General features: G+C 39.3%; 1 protein-coding gene across 1 annotated transcript in view; it reads left to right on the forward strand.

Annotated features, from left to right (window-relative positions):
* tenm1 (teneurin transmembrane protein 1) overlaps positions 1-22,230 on the forward strand; it is a 152,345-nt gene that overhangs the window by 42,916 nt on the left and 87,199 nt on the right. The window contains exons 4-5 of the mRNA XM_026330036.1: positions 6,447-6,690; positions 12,310-12,548. Of these exons, the coding sequence (XP_026185821.1) occupies positions 6,447-6,690; positions 12,310-12,548 (483 nt within the window). The remainder of the gene's footprint in view (positions 1-6,446; positions 6,691-12,309; positions 12,549-22,230) is intronic.

Consider the following 22,230-nt stretch of genomic DNA (forward strand, 5'->3'; position numbering starts at 1 on the left):
CAAGTTTTAAAAAGATCATTTAAATAGTGCAGGACTGAAGGAGGGTGCTCTTCTGAAAATGTAATTTTTGAGCACAGGCCCCTGCAGTGAAGTGCTTGAATGATGTTAAGCCTCTTTCTGTAGAGCTGAGGAGTTAGACTCAGGAGGTTTCAGGCCCTCTCCAGGGAAATGTTACTTTCAGAATCACCTGCAGCCTAAACATGATTGTGGAGTTGCTGCAGAGTTGTTTTTGAAGATAGAGGTACAAACAATCTATTACACAAATATGCACATAAATATATAGCTCCACACAAAGCACGCACACCCACACTAATACACACACACACACACGACTGCATGCACAGTGAGTGAGTCCTCCGTTATGAAAAAGTCAGATGATGCATGACTGCTAATTATCAGGCTCTGTATGAAAATCGACTGGGTTCCGTATGAGACAGAAAAGCTCTTAGAGGCCTCTGTTTCTTCATTTATACTTTCTTGCTTTAATTGGACAACATGATTGTGTCACTTTATTAAATGGAGATCCCACCGTTTATCCCTGCATCTGCAGAGATGAATCAATGGCTGTTTTTATTCTAATTGCTGTCTCAGAGCCCACTGTCATCAATGTAATTATCAGCACTTCTGCTGCCATCACTGCTGTTTTCATCATTATTGTTACAACACTGTCACAGTATTACCAATGTTATTGCCATTATCTTTATTTTCACCACCAACGCTGCTATTATCAGTAACATCATCTTATTCAACGTCATCTTTGCTGCCAAGATCATTAGCAATATTAGTCCCTGTTATCATATGTTTGCTATTGTTATTACCAATATTACCATCTTTAACACCGACTTCATCATCTGCCAACCAATGAAAGTAGTCATATTGGAGCTTATAATATCTGATGAGATAATGTGTTATCTCTTGTGAGGAACTCTGCTAAGACAAAGACAAATTATTATTGAGAGTCAGCTGGTCAGCTAGGGCAGGAGACCAGCTCATTACTGCAAAAAAGAAGAACAAAAGACAGTGAGTTCTAATTTCAGTTGTCTGACCTTTTTATGGGGTTAATTATTTATTTCATCGAAGCACAGCAGTGGAATAAACTTTGTGGCAATGTAATGCAAGTCAATTAAGAAGTGAGATAGATGAAAAGCTATCCTGGGGGAAATTATTAAGCTTTTATTTTTAGAGTGGGGTGGATGATGTGGTTTTTGCTGGGTTTGGTCCAACAACAGTGTTAAATGTTCTCTAAAACGATCACATTCCTCTGTTCGACAGGCAGGTTTGATATTGTTGAGGTCAGGCTCTATAGATTTTATATAGCTTCTCTATAATAAGTGAAATTAACTCTGCACCAAAGCACTGGGCACAATAATGAAGAGAAAAAGGCAAAGAAAGAGAAAGGGGTAAGAGCAAACAGGAAAGGAGAGAGGGAACTCTAGTTAAATATTAGGTTTTAATATTATTGTGCCTCATGTTTTTATGGTCTGCTACACACTAAAAGTAGTGGTCTCTTCTTATTAAAGAAGTTATATATTCTTTGTTTCTGCTTTCACACTTAAGGGACTGTGTGAAATTGTTTGAGGTGGAGAAAGAGGACTGAATCTTATTCTTAATTTTATTAAAAAATAAATAAGCAAAAAATAAATAAGGTCCTCTGCAGCATTAATTCCATTCTACCCTCCCCTCTAAATCACACTCCTCTATAATAATAATAATAATAATAATAATAATACAATATTTGCAATTATACCAAAATATTAAAGGATATTAAAATCACAATATTAAAATAAAGGCACATTCATTTTGAAAAGAGATGTGGTTAAATATGGTTATTGACAGTAGAACAGGCCGATATTTGATTTTTACATATAAAATTAGTAAGCAGACAGACCAAACTGTCACTAATAGCACGCACATATGCTATCGTATTTATTTTTTTTATATACACTAAACTTTCCCACTTCTAGGTTGAAAAAAATTCAAAGCTCTTGATGTCCATGAATAAAAGTTTAAACCCCCACAATTTTTTTTTAACATTTCTCACTGTAGCATCTCAAATTGTCTCTTACAAAAACACCATGTACAGCTAGTGCTGAACATCTTGCAGGCAGAACATTTTAATGAGCATGACGAGTGTTCATGAACAGGATTATTTTGGACACGTGATTCTTTTTTCATTCAAACAGTTTTATATCCGCTTGTTAATATCCCCTCCAATGAGAACTGCACCATCATGACAGCTAGCTCATTACACACACAACAAAACCATTGCTGTGTAAGTGTTGTAGGCTTGAGTTATTACTTAGTTATGATTAGTATTACTTGGCTTTAAATGCCTAAATTGTCATAAATACTTAATATCTGTGCTATTTTAAGTCCATATCACCTACCGTGATGCATTTTTAATACCTGGCCCAAATACCTGTTACCTGTTACATTTGCCAGTAAATCCCTCCAGATCCCCCTTCCGCTGGCTATAAAACGCTTTTCCTCATATCTTTCTTATGTAACCAAAAGCTGATGATTCCAGGAAAATATCTCATAAGCGACTTTTCCAAAAGTGTGTTTCTGTAGGGCTAAGTCCCAGAGGAACCCTGGGGCAAAGGATGTTCTACGGTGTCTCAACTGTCATCTACAGCTATTATGGCCCCTTCCATGGTCTCTGTCTACTCCCCACAGAGATGGTGTGATGTTTTTGAGCTCTTGGGTAGCCCGCCAATATTGCACGACCCCTGCCCTACATTGCCAGGAATATTTAGGCTACATCTACTATTTAATACAACACTACAGCTTATGCATTTGATGAGATTTTGTGTGAAAGAGTGAGAGGAGTACAAGCATGTGTTTCTCTGTCTTTGTGCCTTTGTGTCAGTTTGTGGATCTTTGGGAGCAGAGACCCAAAGCTGCCTTAGCTAAGCCTTCTAAAATGCCATCTGGCAGCCTGGGCCCGTGTGTCACCCTACTCACCAAGATTACATTCTCTCCTGGTCCCCTATCCCTGTCCTTTCTCTTCCTCCCCTGACCACTTTACACCCTTTTCTATTTTCCCTCAACAAACATTAACATAGCAGGTGAAACTGTGGTGACTGAATACCCAGAGCTCTTAGAACACACTCAGGCTGTCTAAAAAGCTTAAATTAATAATGAAGTGGAAGTCATTTGAACCTTAAGTCAGAAATTATTTAGATTTATTGTTTTGGTTTCAATACAATTGTGATCCAGTGGGTTGAAAAGGATTTCTTATTTAACTCCTTAGTTTTGCAATAGATGGTTTAAATATAGTGTTACTCATATTTCTTGACTTTTGACTTTTAATGTCTGTCTTGGAATTCGTTAGAAGTATGTCACTGATTTTACATATGAAATTCAGTTCACTTCTAATGGGAAAAGCCACTCCAGTCTTTGAAAACAGCTGGTTAATGTAGCTGTTACTGAAGCACAAAACACTGGAGTTTTGTTGACGTGTGCATTTACAAGAGCTGTTATTACATCATTATCAGTTATCAGTTGTTATCACAGCCATGATTATGCTTCAGAAGGGGCAAACACAGGACAACAGGAGACAGCTGTTCATTAACCATTTCAAAACAATTGTCACTGTTAATTTAGGAAGTGGTCGATTTAACCCAAACCATGATCTTTCCTTGATCCTAAACCTAACTAACTTACTTTTGTGACAAAATTTGGCAGATGTGATGAAGACAGAAACAGAGGAAGTCTAGTGAAAGTTGGAAAGTGAGGGAAATCAGCGTTTTTAAAGCTTCATCTTCACCAGGGACTAGATGTCGGAATAACACAGCCTTAAATCTATCTCTGCCATGATCCCCTTACTTTATTGTACAATACTAAATTGACAGAGTACCCTTTTAAGTTTAAAATGGAAACTAGAGAACCTTGAAGTAATAGTAGTTCAGCATGTCTTTTCATATGAGGAACTACACAGGCAACTGTTACAAATCAGTCAGCAGGTGAATGTTTCTTTTTACTACAATCACAGAAAACTACTTTCCAACACAAATGTTGATATATGCAAGTCACAGAAAATATTGTTCCACACACCCAAATGAGCCCGCGAAATCATCTCACAACCGATGGTCAACATACATTTACATGCACAATGGAGTGTTGTTGCACTGCAGAGCGAAGGATCTCAATGCTTCAGATGAATCAGATGCTAAAAACTAAAGCTCCACTCCTGGGGCATTACAATGACACACAATGCAGTACTGCTCTAAAAATGTTCTGTCAGTTTTCCCTAAGCGTGTAATTTTTAATACTCAGAGGTGGTTCAGACAAAAATAACTTCCATTTTCCACATCCATTAGTTTAGACTAAACAGCACCTCCAGGTGATGACACAAATACATTTCCTTTAATTTTAACAGGTCTCACGTGGAGTCAGCTGCAGCCTGATTAGCTGTTGAAACCTTTTAATGATTTAGTGCGGTGATAATAAGAAGGTTGTGTATGGTACCTCAAAATAACTTATAGATTTCCAGAAATAAGTTAGGTTCATATAAATCTGTGTGTATTATAGACATGGCTCATCCAAAAATGCCACACTGACACACAGTTTCAGCTGTTGTTATTCAACAGAAACATGTTAAGCATCCTAAAAATATGAAATTTTCTGTGTGAGCATGAAATGTGCATCATCACAGATGGCCCAGAGAAATAAACAACAATGTAGGGAGGGCAACGTTTAGTTAGAGCTGTCTGCATGTTTCAGAGAAACCATGAAATAAATTTGTGATGTGAGTAATGGCACATTATGAGTAATGAAGAGATCATTTCATTGTGTTGGTATGCAGAGAATAGAGACAAATATTTTCATTACATTTTTTGGTAATCTGACAAAGTCGATTCAGCCAAGTTGGAAGATCAATAGGCAGCCATGCATTCTAGATGATGAAAACCTTGTCATTAGTTCAAAGAGCATCTTGACAGCATTTTTAGAGTAATCTCAGAAATACTAATGTCAAATATGGAAATATAGGCACACATAGAGGAAACATCATCATAACTGCTATTGTAACATTGTTCAAAATGCCATTTCAGCTGGACAGATGGCATCATGCAAATACTACTGAGGAAATGTTTATGGACCATTTACAGAACTGCTCCTGTCCTGCCAGAGCATTCTTACAACACTACTATAATATACAGTATATCTTGTAAATGTGAAATTTCACCAACACAGAGTAATAAAACCTGATGTGCTATGTGGTATATACTTACTGGTAGATATGACATAATATATTGGTTTACATGTTTGTTCAAAGAGCTCACAGCAGCAATATGATGTCATGCATTTGTAGAGATTTAATATTATGGAAATGTTGAGGGTAAAATGTTCCCTAACCGCATCTAATATTCGGAAAAGATGTTGCCTCAATTTTAAACATAATGGTATCTGAAGTACAGTCTAATACCATGCAGATTATTATGATGGCAATAGAAACTGTCAGAAACTGAAACAAGACTATTTCATTCTTTTACTTTTCTCTGTTTTCATCTGATAGAATACAAAAAAAAAAAAATCTTTTCTGGTGTCATCTGTGTAATACTCAGACTGCAGTAATATCCCAGGTGGGCTACATTTTCCAAATACCAAATTATTGCTGACATTTTGGCAGCAAATAGAGTTGAGGGCCAATACTGTCTGTCTACCAGATTTCTGGAGTCCTTACTCCCTCACAATGGGTTAGAGGCTAATGTTACATTTATTGTCAATACAGCTGGACAGAGTTAGTCTTCTGGGATGAGGGATTTGCCATGTTCATAGAACCATGCTGCAACCACATGGCAGAAACTGTTCCCTTAAACAAGGATAACTAATGTCCTAAGATGCCTAATGCACACTCAGGTGCATGCACACACATTAAACAAACATATGCACACGCATTCCATTTGGCAAAACTGTAATTAGTCTATCCTCAGTTTTAGAAACAGACTGAAAAGCGAGAGAAAGCAGCAGGAGGGAAGAGATGAGAAGAGGGAATTATAGTGAAAGAGAATGATAAAATGATGGATTGAGAGAGCGGTGCTAGACCCCGAGGTTACCAGTGTGAGGAAGTTACAGCTGGCTAGCTCATTCCGTCGAGCTACAGATCTCATAATAAACATCACATGGGTAGTTTGGGCTGGCGGGTGCAGATTAAGCCAGAGCTGTTAGCTCTTTAAAGACTGCTCAATGTTGCAGCCAGCCAAGAACCTATTTATAGGGTGGTTGGAAGTGTATCAAAGCAGGTAGGAAGGAAAGGCGCTGGACAGGGACAGTTTTCCAGCTGATTTATGTCCCTCAATCAGCGTAATAACAATAAACTGTCAACTAACACGCCACTTTTATTTGTAATTTATGGTAGTGCGCTCCTAATAAACCTATGTTTATTTCTCCCATGACTCTCCCTCCTTTTCTCCTCCATTGCTTTTCTCCGTCTCTCTGTACAGAGCTACCCAGCAGTCCAGGTGGTCAGTTCACATTTCGCCCGCTGCCTCCACCGCCACCGCCACCCCACGCCTGCACTTGTGCCCGCCCAGCACCCTACACTCAAGTCAGCCTGCAGAGGAAGACCATGCCAACACGGTGCCAGGCCAATCAGAGCAACCAGGGGGCAGACACCAGCTCGAACACAGACCAGGCACAGCTTCACAACAGCTGGGTGCTCAACAGCAACATTCCCCTAGAGACCAGGTAAGAGAAATCACCAAATTGGAGCGACCTTTTCAAAGCACCTATAGATGTTACACTTTGCACTGTGTTTTTAATGTTTATTTTTAAAGCGAGTGAACAAAAGGAGGCCAGATGATTTACAGAATTTGGAAAAAATGGAAGGCTTCATTCCAAAATGCTTTCAGACCAAGACGGTGAATCTCATTTTGCAATGAAACATTTCAAGTGAAAATATCTTCAAGGCAAACCACCTTACTTCAACATTATGTCACTTGATTAAAGACAGTTCTTTAATCTCACAAATGAGGATCATTAGATTAAAGAAAATTCTCTCATCAGGACTCAGGGTTGGCAGACGTTCACAATTTCTTAGAAAAATCAGAGTAGAATGATTAAGAATGAATGTTGGACTAAAGGATTTGTAAAGATGGACATGTTTTGCACTTGTAGAGAGCAGTAAGTAGAACACCACACAAGCCTCCAGGGTATTATTACAGGACTTTGCACACCATCAAAGTCATAACGAATCTCTAAAGTTTTTTTGGACTCTTTTCATTCCTGTACCCCCAACTACAAAAGGATTTACCAGGAGACATGAATCTGACTTGATACTACCCAAAATAAAACAAAAATTCAGCATCTAGTTGAAATTCTCTTTTAAAGAACACATTGTGATTGCATTTCCCATTGTAGTACCTGAGAAATCTTTCCAAATGCTGGGAGGTTAGCTGCTGGAATTCTGTGCCATCAAACAGAATTAAGGATTTTCTTGCTGCATAAGTAATAATTGATCAGAGAATTATTTAGGAGATTCTCATTTGTGAGGCTTCTTTCGAGAGCAGCAAGGTGCAAGAGAATATGTTTGCATGTTTAATGAGAGCTGGTGGGGCAGCTGAATTCTGGTATTATGACTGAGGCTGAGATTGGCAGGCTGACACACCAGAAAAAGGGCTTTTAATAAGTTATGCATTAGGCCATAATTAGATCTTACCTCATTTAAAGGAAAGGAAGAATAAAATTAGATTCAGTGACAATTTAAATTAATCATTGCCCAGACATGAGCATCAATGTGAAAAACTTGTCAGAAGTGCATTGTAATTACATTGGTTATCTGTGTGTGTGTGTGTGTGTGTGTGCGTGTGCGTGTGTGTGTGTGTGTGTGTGTGTGTGTGTGTGGTGCTTTAAATGAAACCACCATAAACAAAATATATGCTTTTAAAAAAAAAAAAAAAAAATCGTTCAAACAATATTTGCTGAACATAAAGAACAGCCTCCAAAGAGAGATGTGATTATAAAACACAATTTCCGCAGTGGCTCGGTATATTGGATGGTACTTTTTGTAGTAATACATTTTTGCATTTGGGACTTTATAGTGAAATAAGTTTCATTTGATAGTACACTATTAGTTCTGAACCATAAAATATAATCATATTCATAGTCAATAGAACAGTGTCCCTTCATAACATAATTCAGATATTATTGGCTCTTTTCTATCTGGCTTTTGGGGAGGGCAGGAAAGTAAAAAAAATCTTCGCTGCTCAACTGTTTTGGGTTGTATTTAATATTTAAGTACCGTCTTCTTGCTGCTCTTTTGCTGTCTCAGATATACTAGTAATCTAATGGTTTCATATTTTTTACTCTTACCCTGATGATGCTATCAGCTCAATCTCAGGTGTGAGATTGAAGATTTATCAAGTATTTACAAACTCGAAATGGAGGCTCATGCTAACAGAATTATAAGTGATGCTATGACCTTAAAAAATGGCAGAAAAATGGATAATATCTCTTCCTGTCAACTGCACTTTCATTTTCCTCAGTGTGTATATGATGTATCTGTATTGAAATGTATTGACGTCGCGTCAGCGGAGATTAAGATTGTTTGAAGTGTCCATAGATTTCCTTTTCAGCTGCATGTCCAGTTTCTGAAGAGGGCAGCTTATGTAAGTGGAAGGATGCAGATATGGATATTCAATATAACTGACTGGGTCTCACATTGGGTGTGTTTAAGAGGCATAACAAATGTTGGGATTGTAATAAATTGACCAGTGCCCTGCCTTCTCCCCTTCTTCTTATCGCTAAGAAGTAAGACTACTTGAATCACACTCTGTGCATGTGCTGCCACACACTGAAATCAACTTCTATACACACGCAGTATATCACAGCTGCATGTACAAATGCCTCCACCCACACAGCCGCACAGTCATTCGCACACATCCAGGTAGAGACAGCCCTTGGGCTGTAGACTCCGACCTCCTGGAGAGCAGGAACTCTCATTTTCTTCCTGTCTCAGGGGAAATCTGCCCTCTGATATGAATTCAGAGCTTCCTGGGCGTCGCCCCTGGATATTGTCTGAGAAGATCAAAGGCAAGGGAGCCAGGAAACACAGTGAAGCATTTTTTAAAAGCACCACAAGAACAATAGAGTTCCACACACGTTGACAAATGCAATTTCTTCAACTGGATTCTGATCCCTTTTGCTTTAATTCCCCTTCAGCAGAGCAATAAAAGCACCGCTGTGGACTCGACCTGTGTACTGCCCTCAAAAATGTGAAAATGCTCACCTGTATTTGACATCTTTTTGTTTATGCTTGTCTTGTGTGGGCATCGCTGAGCTGAGCTATGTTTCTCTATTTGTGTGTTTGTTCCACATCTACCTCTCAGAGTTGCACTGCCATTGACCTTTAGGCATGTGGTTGCTCCCTCACCTGACTTGCAGCCTTCAGCAGACGCTGGATGGCTGAGTGGAGAGAGAAGGGGAGACTGAGAGTGAAAGATTCATGTCATCTGTCTTAGCCACAGAGCCAGGTTACACACAGAAAAAGAGAGGAACACAGAAAAGAAATATAGTAATATAGTACATAATTTAATAGTATTTATCCTATTTTGTTCTTTAATATCACTCTTAATATTGTTTCCTTTTATGTAAAGAACTTTAAATAGCCTCTATGTTGGAGTCCTATAAATAACCTTTCCCACTCTTTGCATTGAGATCATTTTTTCTAGTCTCCTATGCAAATTATCTTGTTTTACAAATTTTATTTTAATTTGCTTGAAACAAGTGCCATGGTGTGGTTTATTCCATCATGCGCCCTGATACCCAAACTAACTTTGAGAACATTCTTCTGTAAAATCTGTCTTCAAGGCTGAATATGAGCTCAGACTTACAAAGATGGATGTGTTTTTGCCATGTATGAGGGCAAACGGATGAGGCAGGTGCAGCCTTGTGTCCAGCGACACTGTCAACCTGCCGCCTGGTCCCACTTTAATGGCCTGTCCTCTGAGGGCCCTTCAGAGACCGCGGTCCTACCAGTAAAATGTGACCTCACACCTCTGCTGTATGGACAAAATGACACTCTGGCAAGCTGCACGTCACCCTCAACATGCCACACTTTCAGTTGGTATTAACCCCCAGAGAGCACTCAGTAACTTGGAGCAATCATTGCCATTGGTGAATTCCAAAAGCTCCAGGATATTTTTTTGTTATGGAAAACTACAGACACACACACGCACACACACTGCAGTGTAAAGAAAACAATGAGTCATACCTGTTTTTGCTTCTGACTTTGTCTCCAGTATAGCCATGGTTTGTTTCTCATGTTCCAGCAGCCTTTGTTCGTTTTTTATGTGAGATTATATGGCCAAAACAAGCTGGAGCTGCTTATAATTGCCTGTCCAGATCTACTTTCCCAAATTGCACCATTTCCTAGCCCCAGTTTTTTTGCTTTTCAACTGACATCCTCCAACCTCACCCTCCATTATCTAAATATAATATAGATGAAATGCTACCTAGATTAATTGCCCTTCAGCTTAGTTTTCTATCGCCATCTGCCATCTAAGGAACTCTTTCATAATGAAAATGAACCTCATCTTTGGTTAACTAATACAGCTGCATGACTTAAGTAGCTGCTTTAATGAGTCAAAAAAAGCATAGGTAAGTCATTGATCCTTGGCTGCCTTTTTCATTCTCTTCCATATCAGTGCTGCTCTGCATTTCAGCTGCTCATAATGTTGCACCAGAGAGTCACTTTGTCAAATTTGGGCTTCTTCGCTGATGAAGGACCTGGGCTGGATATGAGATTATAGTTTAATATTCTGTGACTTATGCACCAGAGGTACTGTATGTTGCGGGTATATCACATACAGTTGCATTTTGTAGCATGCATTTTGTGGCAGGACTGATTGTTTAGCTGGTTATAGTGCACTAACTGTGAATAATGTCCATGATTATTTTACTATTTTTCTTCATTTTTAGCTTTCTGGATTAATCTTTGATGATGCATTACTTCCGAGATTAAAAGGCCACTTAAATTAAAAGCACACAAATTCAGCTAAACACATGGGATATTAAGGATTTAACTAAATTACACACTTCCAGATACTACTTAGAGCTCATTTCGACAGGTAACATTTAGTAGGACTCCATGCAGTGGCAAAGTGGAACAGTCTGTCCTGGGTGTGATATCTAAATCCTTAGCCAGCCTGCATGCATAATTTAAAAATAGCAATAGAGGGGTCTCTTCTAAAATCTCTCATTTGGGGGCCCTTTAAATGTGTTTCAGTCAGACGTACTTCATAGTGAGACTGAATACCACTGAGTGCTGATTTGCATAAATAGAATTAAAATAGGATACCAGATACCTGAGAAAAGATAATGTCTGCGCTATGCTAACCTAACATTGCACTGAGCCACTGTTACATATAGGCCTGCACTTGTCCAGTGGTTGTTTCCAACTTTGTACCATGGTCTACTTTTAAAAAGGCACAAAAACATTCCCCCACGGGTGGCAGGTAGTGTGTGAGACACACAATGCGGATCCCTGCTCAAATGATAGATCGCAATTAACTGACTGTTCTCCAGACAACTCCCCAGAACAGCGATAATCTAATCATGCTTAGCAACCGTAAACAGGCACAACAGATCTGTCATGTTTCGGACTTCTCCACATGCCAAAGCAGAGTTTGTGGGGCTGTAGTAAAAGTGATGTTCAGTATTTAAAGAGTATGGAGGGGGGTGTCTTTTTAAATTCCTTCTCCCCAACCAAAAATAGAGGAACACAGATGTGAGGAATGAATTAAACAGTGTCTTTATCTACACTGACGTAAGTTGTTCGGCAAATTACCTTACTACCTACAATAGCAGGTCTCAGCCACATCTCAGTACACTATTATACAATATCACATCCACTTAGTATTTCACAGTTTAGGGCAACATTACAGTATCTCTGTGCAATGGGTTTAAGGGAAGTTTACAGTTCAGTAACCAAAGTGCTGTTTGTTCTTTTTACAAGATTAGCCTTTTAAAGCAAGTCAACTGGAAACATTAAAAAGTGACCTCATCTTCTGAAGCCAGCGTTACTTTAATTAGTTTGTGAGCTACAGCTGATCAAATCTGGCAGGGACAGTTGCCATTTCAGTCGAACATAAAATCAGCAGGTGTCGGTTAGAGTCAAGGAGCCAGCTTTTGTCTAAGTGTCCGAAATCAAGAGCCCTTTGTTTCAAAAATTACTAGGATTGTCGAGTGGTAAATCTGCCACGGTTATCACTGTAATCTGTATATGTACTGTGCAAGGAGGGATTGACAGGTGTAGCAAACAGTCAATTGCAGGTTGGAGTTAAGTTGTCTGTGTTTTTTTCTCTGCAGACACTTCCTGTTTAAACAAGGCTCTGGTTCATCAGCTCTACTATCGGGGGCAGGTCAGGGTTACCCCCTGACATCTGGGACAGTGTACTCCCCTCCACCCCGGCCCCTCCCTCGCAGTAGCGTGACCAGACCACTGTTTACCTTCAACAAGCCTCACCGCTGTTGCAACTGGAAGTGTACGGCCCTGTCCGCGTCACTCCTGACTCTCACCCTGGCCCTGCTGCTCACATACGTCATCGGTGAGTTAAAGCTTTTCAAGTGTTGCAGTGCAAGAAAATTGTTTGTTCTGAATTAATTCATAGAATCAACAATGTCAAAAGAGATCACTGGAGGGGTGAGGAAATTGGGAGGCTGCCAAATGAATTAAGAAAAAACGATCAATAAAAAATACAGGAACATTTGTTTTTTTATTTACACAAACACAAAGTTGCAGGCATCGGGGTAAAACAGGAACCAAAAAGAAAGAACAAAACAGAAAAGGAAATCGATATGGCTCAAAGCAAGACTGGTGAAAATTTTACACTCTTACTTTGAAGGCTCTGGCTTTAAAAGCAAAGATAATGTATTCCACATATGTGACCCTCTGAAGTTTGTTTTAAATTTTAAATTAGGTGTCCTGCATCAAAGCGAACAAAAGTAGTAATTATTGTATGATGAATACACACATACACTGAGTAGTAATACAGTCTGACTTTTTCAGCCATGTTATTTTATATTAAAATTTTCATCTGCTTTAAGGTGAGATCTTATTACATATCTGTCTTTATTTGCTTCTTAATCACACCTCTGCAAAATTCATCAGTACATTTTATTATGATTAGTCATATGTCCATATTGTGTCTCTATTTGCAAATAAACATAGTTAAACCAAATTCACTGAAATTCAGTGGAACAATCTTTCTGCTTTTTTAATGCATTTTATAACACTGTATTAAGCAGTTTACGGTCAAAGAAATATTTTGATCACTGATTGTTTAAAAATATTTTAAGTATCTCTCATGAATAATATTTATATATACTTTTGTGTTGCATGAGTAAAAGCTCTGAACACTTCCTGCAGATAAATGCAACAAATTTCTGAGACAGTCATGAATGGAGATGAACTCTAGTCTTTATGATTGATAACAACTTAGAAATAATTTGGGTCCTCAAAATCTTGAAAGTTTCAGTAGTAGCTGTGTAGTCTGGAAGATCATCAGCAGTGTGTGTCAAAGTCACATATCAAATTTATTCATCAATCCCCTCCAACTGCACCAATTCCCTGTTCATTTGCAACCTTGGCCTAGCCCTCCGCCTCAGCACATCATCTTCCCTCTACTGCTCAAGTACAGATACCCCCACCCCTGCCCACCCACCCCAGACTGCCAGTTCATTTCCCTCCTGTGGTGGTGCTCAAGGTCACATCTGAGCGGGGGGGTGGGGGGCTGTTCCCATTGATCACACACATACATACACACAACGCACACACCCAAACACACGGTGCTAAACCCACGCAGATTAATCCCCAGGCTGAACCATGCTATTCCATTAATGTCCCGGCCCCGGTAATTAGTGCATTAGTGAGGAGTGTGAGTGATGACTTGGAGACGACATCACCTTTTAATTGGTGTCATGCTCCACTCCTGCTTGGCAATGATTGATTTTCATGTTGACATCACCATGGTAACTCCACCAAGATGTATGGGATGTAGGCATAGATGAAGTGTTAGCTTGTAAATCAAAGATATTCAAATAGCAAGATTAAAGTGGCTATGGACTTAATGTCTTTGTCTAGGGGGAGAGGTTGAGACACAGGCCACCAGATGATTAGGTCCTCTCATTACATAATGATTCAGTAATTTTAATTAATAAATTAACAGTCACTAACAGGAAGGAAAAAAAGTCCTCCCTGAGTGGTTTTATACTTCATCTTCCCCAAATAATAGCCATGCTGATTTTTTCTGTATTTATTGATTTGGAGTCTGTCTCATTAAATCAGGTTCTGAAGATTAATTCTTATTATCATAAGATATTGTAATAAGACGCAGGAGAAAATATTCAATGTTTAAAATATGATAATGAAGGATCTTTTATTCAAACTATTATCATCTCCTGCAGGCTATTATACTGTACTGAGCTGGGCAGTTCTTATATTTTACAAAGCTATTATTATTTTCCTACTTAACTTTTTCTTCATTAACATATATGGCACATGCAAATAGCGCTGAACCCATTAATTAGACAGGCAATCATTTAAATTCTCATGCAAAAAAAAAAAAAAAAAAAATTTTAAAATGAAAAACATGGCTGATTGGATGATAAATGCATTAATCAAAGGAAATAATAAATAGATTACAAAACCTGCCATTTTGGTAAATACATTGCATATTGTTTGTTTTATGCTGCGTAATATACAACTGACTGAATTCATCAATTGATATTTGCAACATTTAAAAGAAGTGACATATCCCTTTACTGCCATGCCAAACTGGAGCCAAAAATTTGTCAATGTTGGAGTCCCCCACCCCACATATAAAGCAGCTGTTACACTTGGCTAAATCTTCTCTCATGACACTGAGCCAAACTTTTCACTTCTTGCCACATTTATCCATGGTTCAGCATGTTACTCTAACTGCTTTCGCATCCTATGTGGAGGGATAGAGTGACTAGCGGTGTGACACTGGGGTCGTTGTGGCAGATCTTGGAACACTTTTTATTTAATAATTCACTAAACAGATGTTCGAGGTGTGGCTTTTCTTTTTTCTGTTTTCTGTTTTTTTTTTTTTTTTACAATTTGGAAGCAGTCCTTAATATCCACCTCATATTACTACCAGTCCTTAAAGCTCTTTGTGTAAGTTATGTGACCTGATTATTGATTTGGGGAAAAGTAAACCAGCAAATAATGAGGCAATAATATTATGTCTCAAATTAAGGTTTCCAATTAACACAACAATGGGACGATACATGATTGCAGAGATAATGCTGTGTCTAAGTGATTGCAGCGTATGCCCCCTGTTGTGATTAGCTAAGGCAGTCCTCCCCTTCTTCTTTACTGCCCTCTTTCCTCTCCTCCCATACCCCCTGGTGTTGTAGGGTCTGTGAATAGCTTTGTTAATTTGTTTATCTCCCAACGTACCCCTCCCTCCTGAAGCCGTAGCTTGTTATTAAGCACAACACGGCCATCAGATATGAGCAGCAGGCATTATGATCGTGAACAGGGCATTTAAGGAGAGATAGAGGGCAGATTACGATTGCGTCTGTAATCTTGAAGAATATTGCTGCTGACAACGCCACCAGTTACTCATTCTCTATTATGAATTTCATTTAAGTTCTGCCTCGGTAAAACCTTTCTGCTGTTGCTCTATTGTACTGTCAAAAAAGCTAATTAGAGTATTTTCTGCATTTATGAATAACTAGCTGTTTTCAACTTTTACAATGCCGAGTTGTTGAGCTGTTGTGTTGTGTTATGAAAGATAACTCATCTCTATGGCAACAAGCAGAAGCTACTGACGCAAGTGAAATGAACAAGTTAGCAGCACCCTGCAATCAAATAATCACCTCCAAATCACATTTCAGTCACTTCTGCGTACACAGAGAGACACAGACATTGCACACTTTAAGCCAAGATCTTCTTTGTAGTTCTATTGTGCAGTTCGTGGTGCTCCGGGGGACCCGGTGGTTCCATAAAGCACCAAATGACTCGTTAGTGGCTTCAAGTTCATTACTTTCACACTTTTTTTCTTTCAGTAAATTTCGTTTCACAGTTTGATGGCAATTCAAGCATCTGCTGTAAAAATCAGTAATTAATCACAGTGGTCAAACTCAGTACAGTCACCACGTGAACTCAGATGAAAAAAAAAAAAAAAGTATCTGTGTTTATAAGCACAGCAAACAAGGATGAGTTCCATCATCAATAAATCAGGAGATTATTTTCTTCATTAGGTTTTCCAGAGCCTAAGATAATGCCTTTAATATTGTTTTGTCAAACAAACAGCCCCATGCCCAAAGATAATCAGTTTACACAAATATGAGACAAAGCAGTGTGCCCATTTTGGAAGCTCTGACCAGCAATTTGCCATTTCTGTACTGATTAACTGATTTTAAAAAACAGCTGCATCTAGTAGCTAAGTAACTGTTTGAGCCCTGGTGTTAATGTATATGGAGCCCACATGAAAAGGTTGAAATCTGGCAGTTTATGACATTAACACAAAATTAGCTGACAATTTTGACCAATTCACTAGAAAATGTCAAACATTTTCTGCTTTTAGATTTTTGTGAAATGTGATAATTTGCAGATTTAACTTTTGTTTAAAACATCATTTGGTTTGGTACCGCTGTTTGGACAAAACAAGCAATTTGGGCTCAATTAATCATAAAAAATGATAAAAGATTTGACAGAGCAATCAATCATTTCCAAGAAGAATGGTTAGTTGTAGCCCTAACTTAAACACAAGTTGATGACTAGAGCTGAAAAACAGTTTTCTTCAGTAATTCACCCCTTGATCTGGATTTCTCTGTCACAGCAGTCAAGTCATCAGGCTGATTACAGCCTATCATGAATTAAGTGCACATTCCGCTCTGTGTTGTTGTTCATCCTGGCTAACAAGCTAAACAATGACGGGTTAGAGCTGAGAAGCATATAATGCATACTATACTTTAGGAACACATTTAATACACGCAGCTCACATTTCATAGCAGTTTGTCATAAATCATGAATGATTAGTGGATGTGAGCATTAATATTAGCCAGTGCTTCCTCTGGGTTTATTTTAGCCATCAACGTCTTGTCAGGAATTCAAAAACAGGATCACTGAAAGACATACAACCACAGAATTACATTAGGCCTAATCTAATTCTGTGCTCAGAGATAATAAAAAAAAGAGATGAATAAGAATGTTACAGCTAAAGCCAAAAACATCTAAAATATTAGTAAATTATAACATACATGGGGTAGCATGGTGGCCTGGTGGTTAGCAGTGTTGTCACACAGCAAGCATGTTGGGGCCTTTCTGTCCAGCTTTTCTGCCACAGTCCAGCAGATCCCTGTGACCCTACATAGGAATAAGTGGGAATAGATAATGGATGGATGGACATAACATACTGGCAACCAATATAATTTTTGAGAGTGAAAATATGACACTACAGATGTTTTGAAACAACTATTTTTCACTCTTTCAGCTGCTGCATCTGCCATCACATTGTGAGAGTCACAGAAGTTATGGTGTTACACTAGCACTGCAGTGTTTGCTGCAGCCTGCTGTCACTAATTCTGTGCTGATGTGAGGCAAACAGAGTGCACCCACTGACTATTAGCAGTGATGGATTATAAATAATGTCATCACCCATTAACTGTGCTATGAGGATGACAAAAGACTTATGCTATTTTGTTTGTTTTAAAAAAAGACTACTGAGCAAGGTCTTTTTGTTGAACAAAAAAGCTGTATTTTACTCCAAATTACCCATCAAATTTAAATCTCAATAATTTCATGTACAAGTGCACTTTTGTCCAGAATGTCCCTTGTCCCAAAGGCCCAAAGTCGCTAAGATCTGTTTTTCGAGATTTGGTCTAGACAAGAAGACCAAGAAGAAGTTTAGGAAGCAGAAAAGAGGTATAGCTAAGAAAGCACTTCACTTTTCAGTATGTGGGGTATAAAGGAGAGAAGCTGATGTGACCGTTCGTCACACTGGTTCACACAAATGTAGCTCATTTATGTTTCATACTGCCGGCTGGATCACTGAACCTGCCTCTCAACTTGCATAACCAGCAGCCATTATGTGAACTGGAGAGCTGTAGCTGATGTAAGTACCTGAAGAAAAGTAGCTGATGCCTGCTCAAAAAAGTTGCTAGATTTGTTTCTAAAGCTCATTTTTGAAATACTGTAAAGACACTAATGGGTTCTGAAAAGCTGCCAAATTGCTAAATTGTAGGCACCGAAAAAGATAGTGGAGGAGTTACAGGCAGATGTACGGCTGAATCTACAGCAGTAATCACTTTTAAAAAAGTGATCAAGTAATCTGATGTAATTTGATGACGTATATAATGTGAACAGCAGCAGGTTTCCTCCTATTTGATGAAATGTGTTGTGAACTCATGAAAGACACAAAGTTAAAGGATGTTAGACATGGTGGGTGACATTATATATGGGAATACAAAAAGCTTTCATCTTGACTTAGACATGCCTGAATGACTGTCAAAAGAAGATTTAGACAGAATTAGACTCATTATACAATCAAAACAAGTGCAGCAGTTGTAAAGTAATTGTCCAGGTGACAACAGAGCAACTCATATTTACGGACTATGACATACCAGATTTTATTGTTTTTTTTCCTGCAGTCAACACTGTGAAAAGTAACTACATGTTTTGGGCAATTGTCACAGAGCCCAGCTTCCTTGCTTGTGATCAGAAAATTGTATTTTTGGCCAGTACAAGGCCTCAAAGGTGTGGTTGCTGGTGGACATGCTGAACTGAGATGCATGATGGAACGTTTCGCAGGCATAAGAGAAGATTAGTCTCCGGCTGGAAATAGTTTATCCTTCTTCGGCATCAGTGCACCAAGCAACCGTTGCTTAAAAGCAAATGCAGCAACAAACACAACAAAAACTTTCTTTCTGAGAAAACATGAAAAATAGTGTTACCGTTGGGAGAAAGCTTTGGCTATTATCAAGGCCAATCCCTCTGACTGACTGTGCCATAACTAACATGAACATTGCAACATGGCTTTGTGAGTAGTCGTCATTAAGGAAGTCATAAATTGATCTAAACCTTGTGTAAAAATGTCATAAAAATAAAATGCACAGTATCGTGCTTTAGGTTTTATAAGAACTAACTTTCCATTTAAATGGGTTTCCAGTTCAGTCACTGTGAGAAAAGTAATTAAGGAAATGTCTCGGCAGAATGAGTGAAAAACTCCTTGTAAGCAAAGACAAGCCCGAAATACAAGGATGGTTCAGGAAAAAAAAAAAAAAATTTTAAAAATGCTCAAATGTGCTGAATCACTCTGCTGAAGATTTCCTACTTTTACGCATTACACATTCAGTTCAGCCAGCTCCATCCGCAGGCCACTGCACAGCACACTGTACTGTACTTTGAGATGGCAGCACTGAGTCAGATAAATATGCTTTGAAAAGTTTTGAACATTTAGTAAGATCAGCTCCCGGAACTAGTAGGTTGTAAAAATTACAATTCTAGGTAATATGAGGAATGTGTAAACAACACTAATGATACATAGAAGGTCTGTAATTATACTGTGTGGATTGCAGTGCAGTCATTAGCTTGTGGCAACACTGTATAGTAATAATAACCTCAGTGGAGTGAAGAGTCACACCACGCAGAGTGGTGGGGATTGCAGTCTGTTCTGATAGCAGGTGGTGGGCAGGAGGCCAGAGATGTGAACAGAGGTAAAGTCGGAGGGTTGGCTGAGCTCGGTGATGGCTGTCTGGATGAAGCTGTTGAGGCGCTGAGTCAGTCTGGTCCTAATGAAATGTTACCTTTCCCAAAGGCAACTTTTTGAACAGGTGGTCGTCTGTTTGTCTCGGATCACCGGAGCTCCTTTTCATTGTGCGGCTTTGTCAAGGAGGGCAACTGGCAACCAATTATCTATTCAGCAACGCTGAGTGGGTAAGATTGGCTGCTTACAACTTGTTTCCAGTAGGACCTGGAAACTAGAACCTTTTAGGAGTGTTTTGGCTCAGCACAGTTCAGTTGGACACAGCAACACTGTCACACGCAGTGACTCAATCACAGTATAGCAATGGTGCCATGTTCTGAACTGTGTTTTGGCTTTATTTGCTTTGATGTTTTTAATCTGTTGCATAATTATAGCTCACACTGAGGGGGTTTTCACACTTGAGTCACCATGTGTCTGCATTTGTGCAAATTCGTGTGTTCTAGGCAATGAGTGTGTGTATATGCAAAAGACTTGTTATTTTCAGTTTTTACTTTTCAATAAAAAACAACTCTCCAAATTTATTGGCATTTGTTATTAATTAATAATACAAATATATTACTTTTATTTCTATTTTGTGCGCTTTAACCATTAAATGTTATTGTTATCCTTCAAATTCAGGATGACTGGTAAATAACTGGCAGCACATTTGTGTTTCCTCCTAATTTTTCACTTTCTATTTGCAGAAATATTTTCTTAACTTGTTCGCTGTTAATACTGTAACGTTCAGTGGTTTAGCAACTAAAACAAAATTACTATTTTGGTTGGTGGGAAGTCAGTAAAACTGAAAAGTCAGTCGTACATACTTGTGTTTCAGAGTTCAAATGTGTGTGTCCGCGTGTGTAAGTATGTGCATGTACGTGAAGGTGCCTGTGCGACTTTGTTATTGGGATGTTTTGTGTGTGTGTGTGTGTGTGTGTGTGTGTGTCCTTCCTCACCCCTGCTTCTTTTAGCCAGCTGCTTCATGCCTCATTGGGGTCTGTATTGATTGGTCCAGTTTCTCTTTGTTTTCAGTCGTCTATTCTGGTCATTTGATGCAGCTCTAAGAAACCTGCTGGCCTTTGCTGAAACTACCCTAACAGCTACAAAAGCCTTTGGTAAAATTGCTTTAAATGGCTAGACAGACTGTGGTCAGAAAGCTCTGAATGGCAAGAGAACCCTTTGGTAAAATGTCTCCAGAAGGTCAGAGAGGCTGCAATAAAGTAGCCTCAATAGCTCCAATAGTTCACCGAGCAGGTACATGCTCACACGCGTGCACATCAACGTGCACTGCAAATCACAATCACACACACGTCCTCTCTGTAACACAAGCACACACAAGCAGTCACGCACCCACGCACCAACACAGGGGACTGAGCTGTATGCGACTGTGAGTGGCAGTTGTGAGTCGCTGTTTTTCTGCAGTGTTTTAGCTCTCAGTGGTGGTAGATGGTGGTTGCCGGAGGGGAATCTAACATGGCGCCAATCCCCTGCTCATTTAACACTATTCTGTCTGTTGTAACATGACTCAGCTTTCAGAAAGGGGACAGATCAGTAAGACAGCGAGTGGGAGACAGACAGAGAGAGTGCAGGACTCTGACAGAAAGAGAGAGGGGGCGTGATTAGAAATGAAAGAACAGAAATTTGTGAAGCAGAAAGCTGTGAACTGTTGGACTTGGTGTACTGTCGCTACCGTGACTAACTAGATGACAGTGACAGCAAGTTTTACCAGTAAATAAACACCAGGATATACAGCAAATCTCATCATTTCATACATGAACATGACCACCTCCGCTCTTCCTTTATACGTCTTTCTGGCATTTTGTCCCGTTATCCAGTCAGGACTTCCCATTCCAGATTAGCAAGGTCACACTAATGACAACTCCTGAAGTTTGTATCAGACAAGCAGTGTGAGGCTCGGCTGCTGCTCACACATACGCGGGCGTAGGACATGTGCGAATGTCAGTAGACACACATTTGAACTCACAAGCAGCCACATTCATAACAGTCATGACAGCGGTATTAGTGGCTTTCAAAGGGTTGGTGGAGGGGAGTAAGGAAAACACTTTAGCACCTCTTGTCTGTCAGAGTGGATCGAGGGCCGACAGGCAGAAAGTCGGCAGGGCAGGCGGACCCCCAGGCTCTCAGTCTCTACTCTAATGTCGACTTAGACACAGATTTGTTTTATTGGCTCTGAAGTCCCTCTCCTTCACTCTCCTTCACACTTGTTTTCCCCATTTGTCTTTCCCCCGTTCCATGTGTCTTTTATCTCTCTGCCCTCCTTTCTCTCTGTGCCTTTCTTTCTCCCCATCCCTCAGAAGTTGTGGCTTAGCTAGAGGCTAACAGCCATGCAGACCTTAGATGAGCAACCGCCTTTACTGTACATGCTAAAGTACACAATGGAATGACTGATGCAGCTGTAGTCTTTGGTTGTCAAAAAGAATATAGTTGTTGATTACTATATGTATGAGTGAAGAGAGCTTGGGAATCAGATCTAGGTGTGTTACTGCTTGCTCAA

The sequence above is a fragment of the Mastacembelus armatus genome, chromosome 10, assembly GCF_900324485.2.
Source record: "Mastacembelus armatus chromosome 10, fMasArm1.2, whole genome shotgun sequence".
Taxonomy (NCBI): Eukaryota; Metazoa; Chordata; class Actinopteri; order Synbranchiformes; family Mastacembelidae; genus Mastacembelus; species Mastacembelus armatus.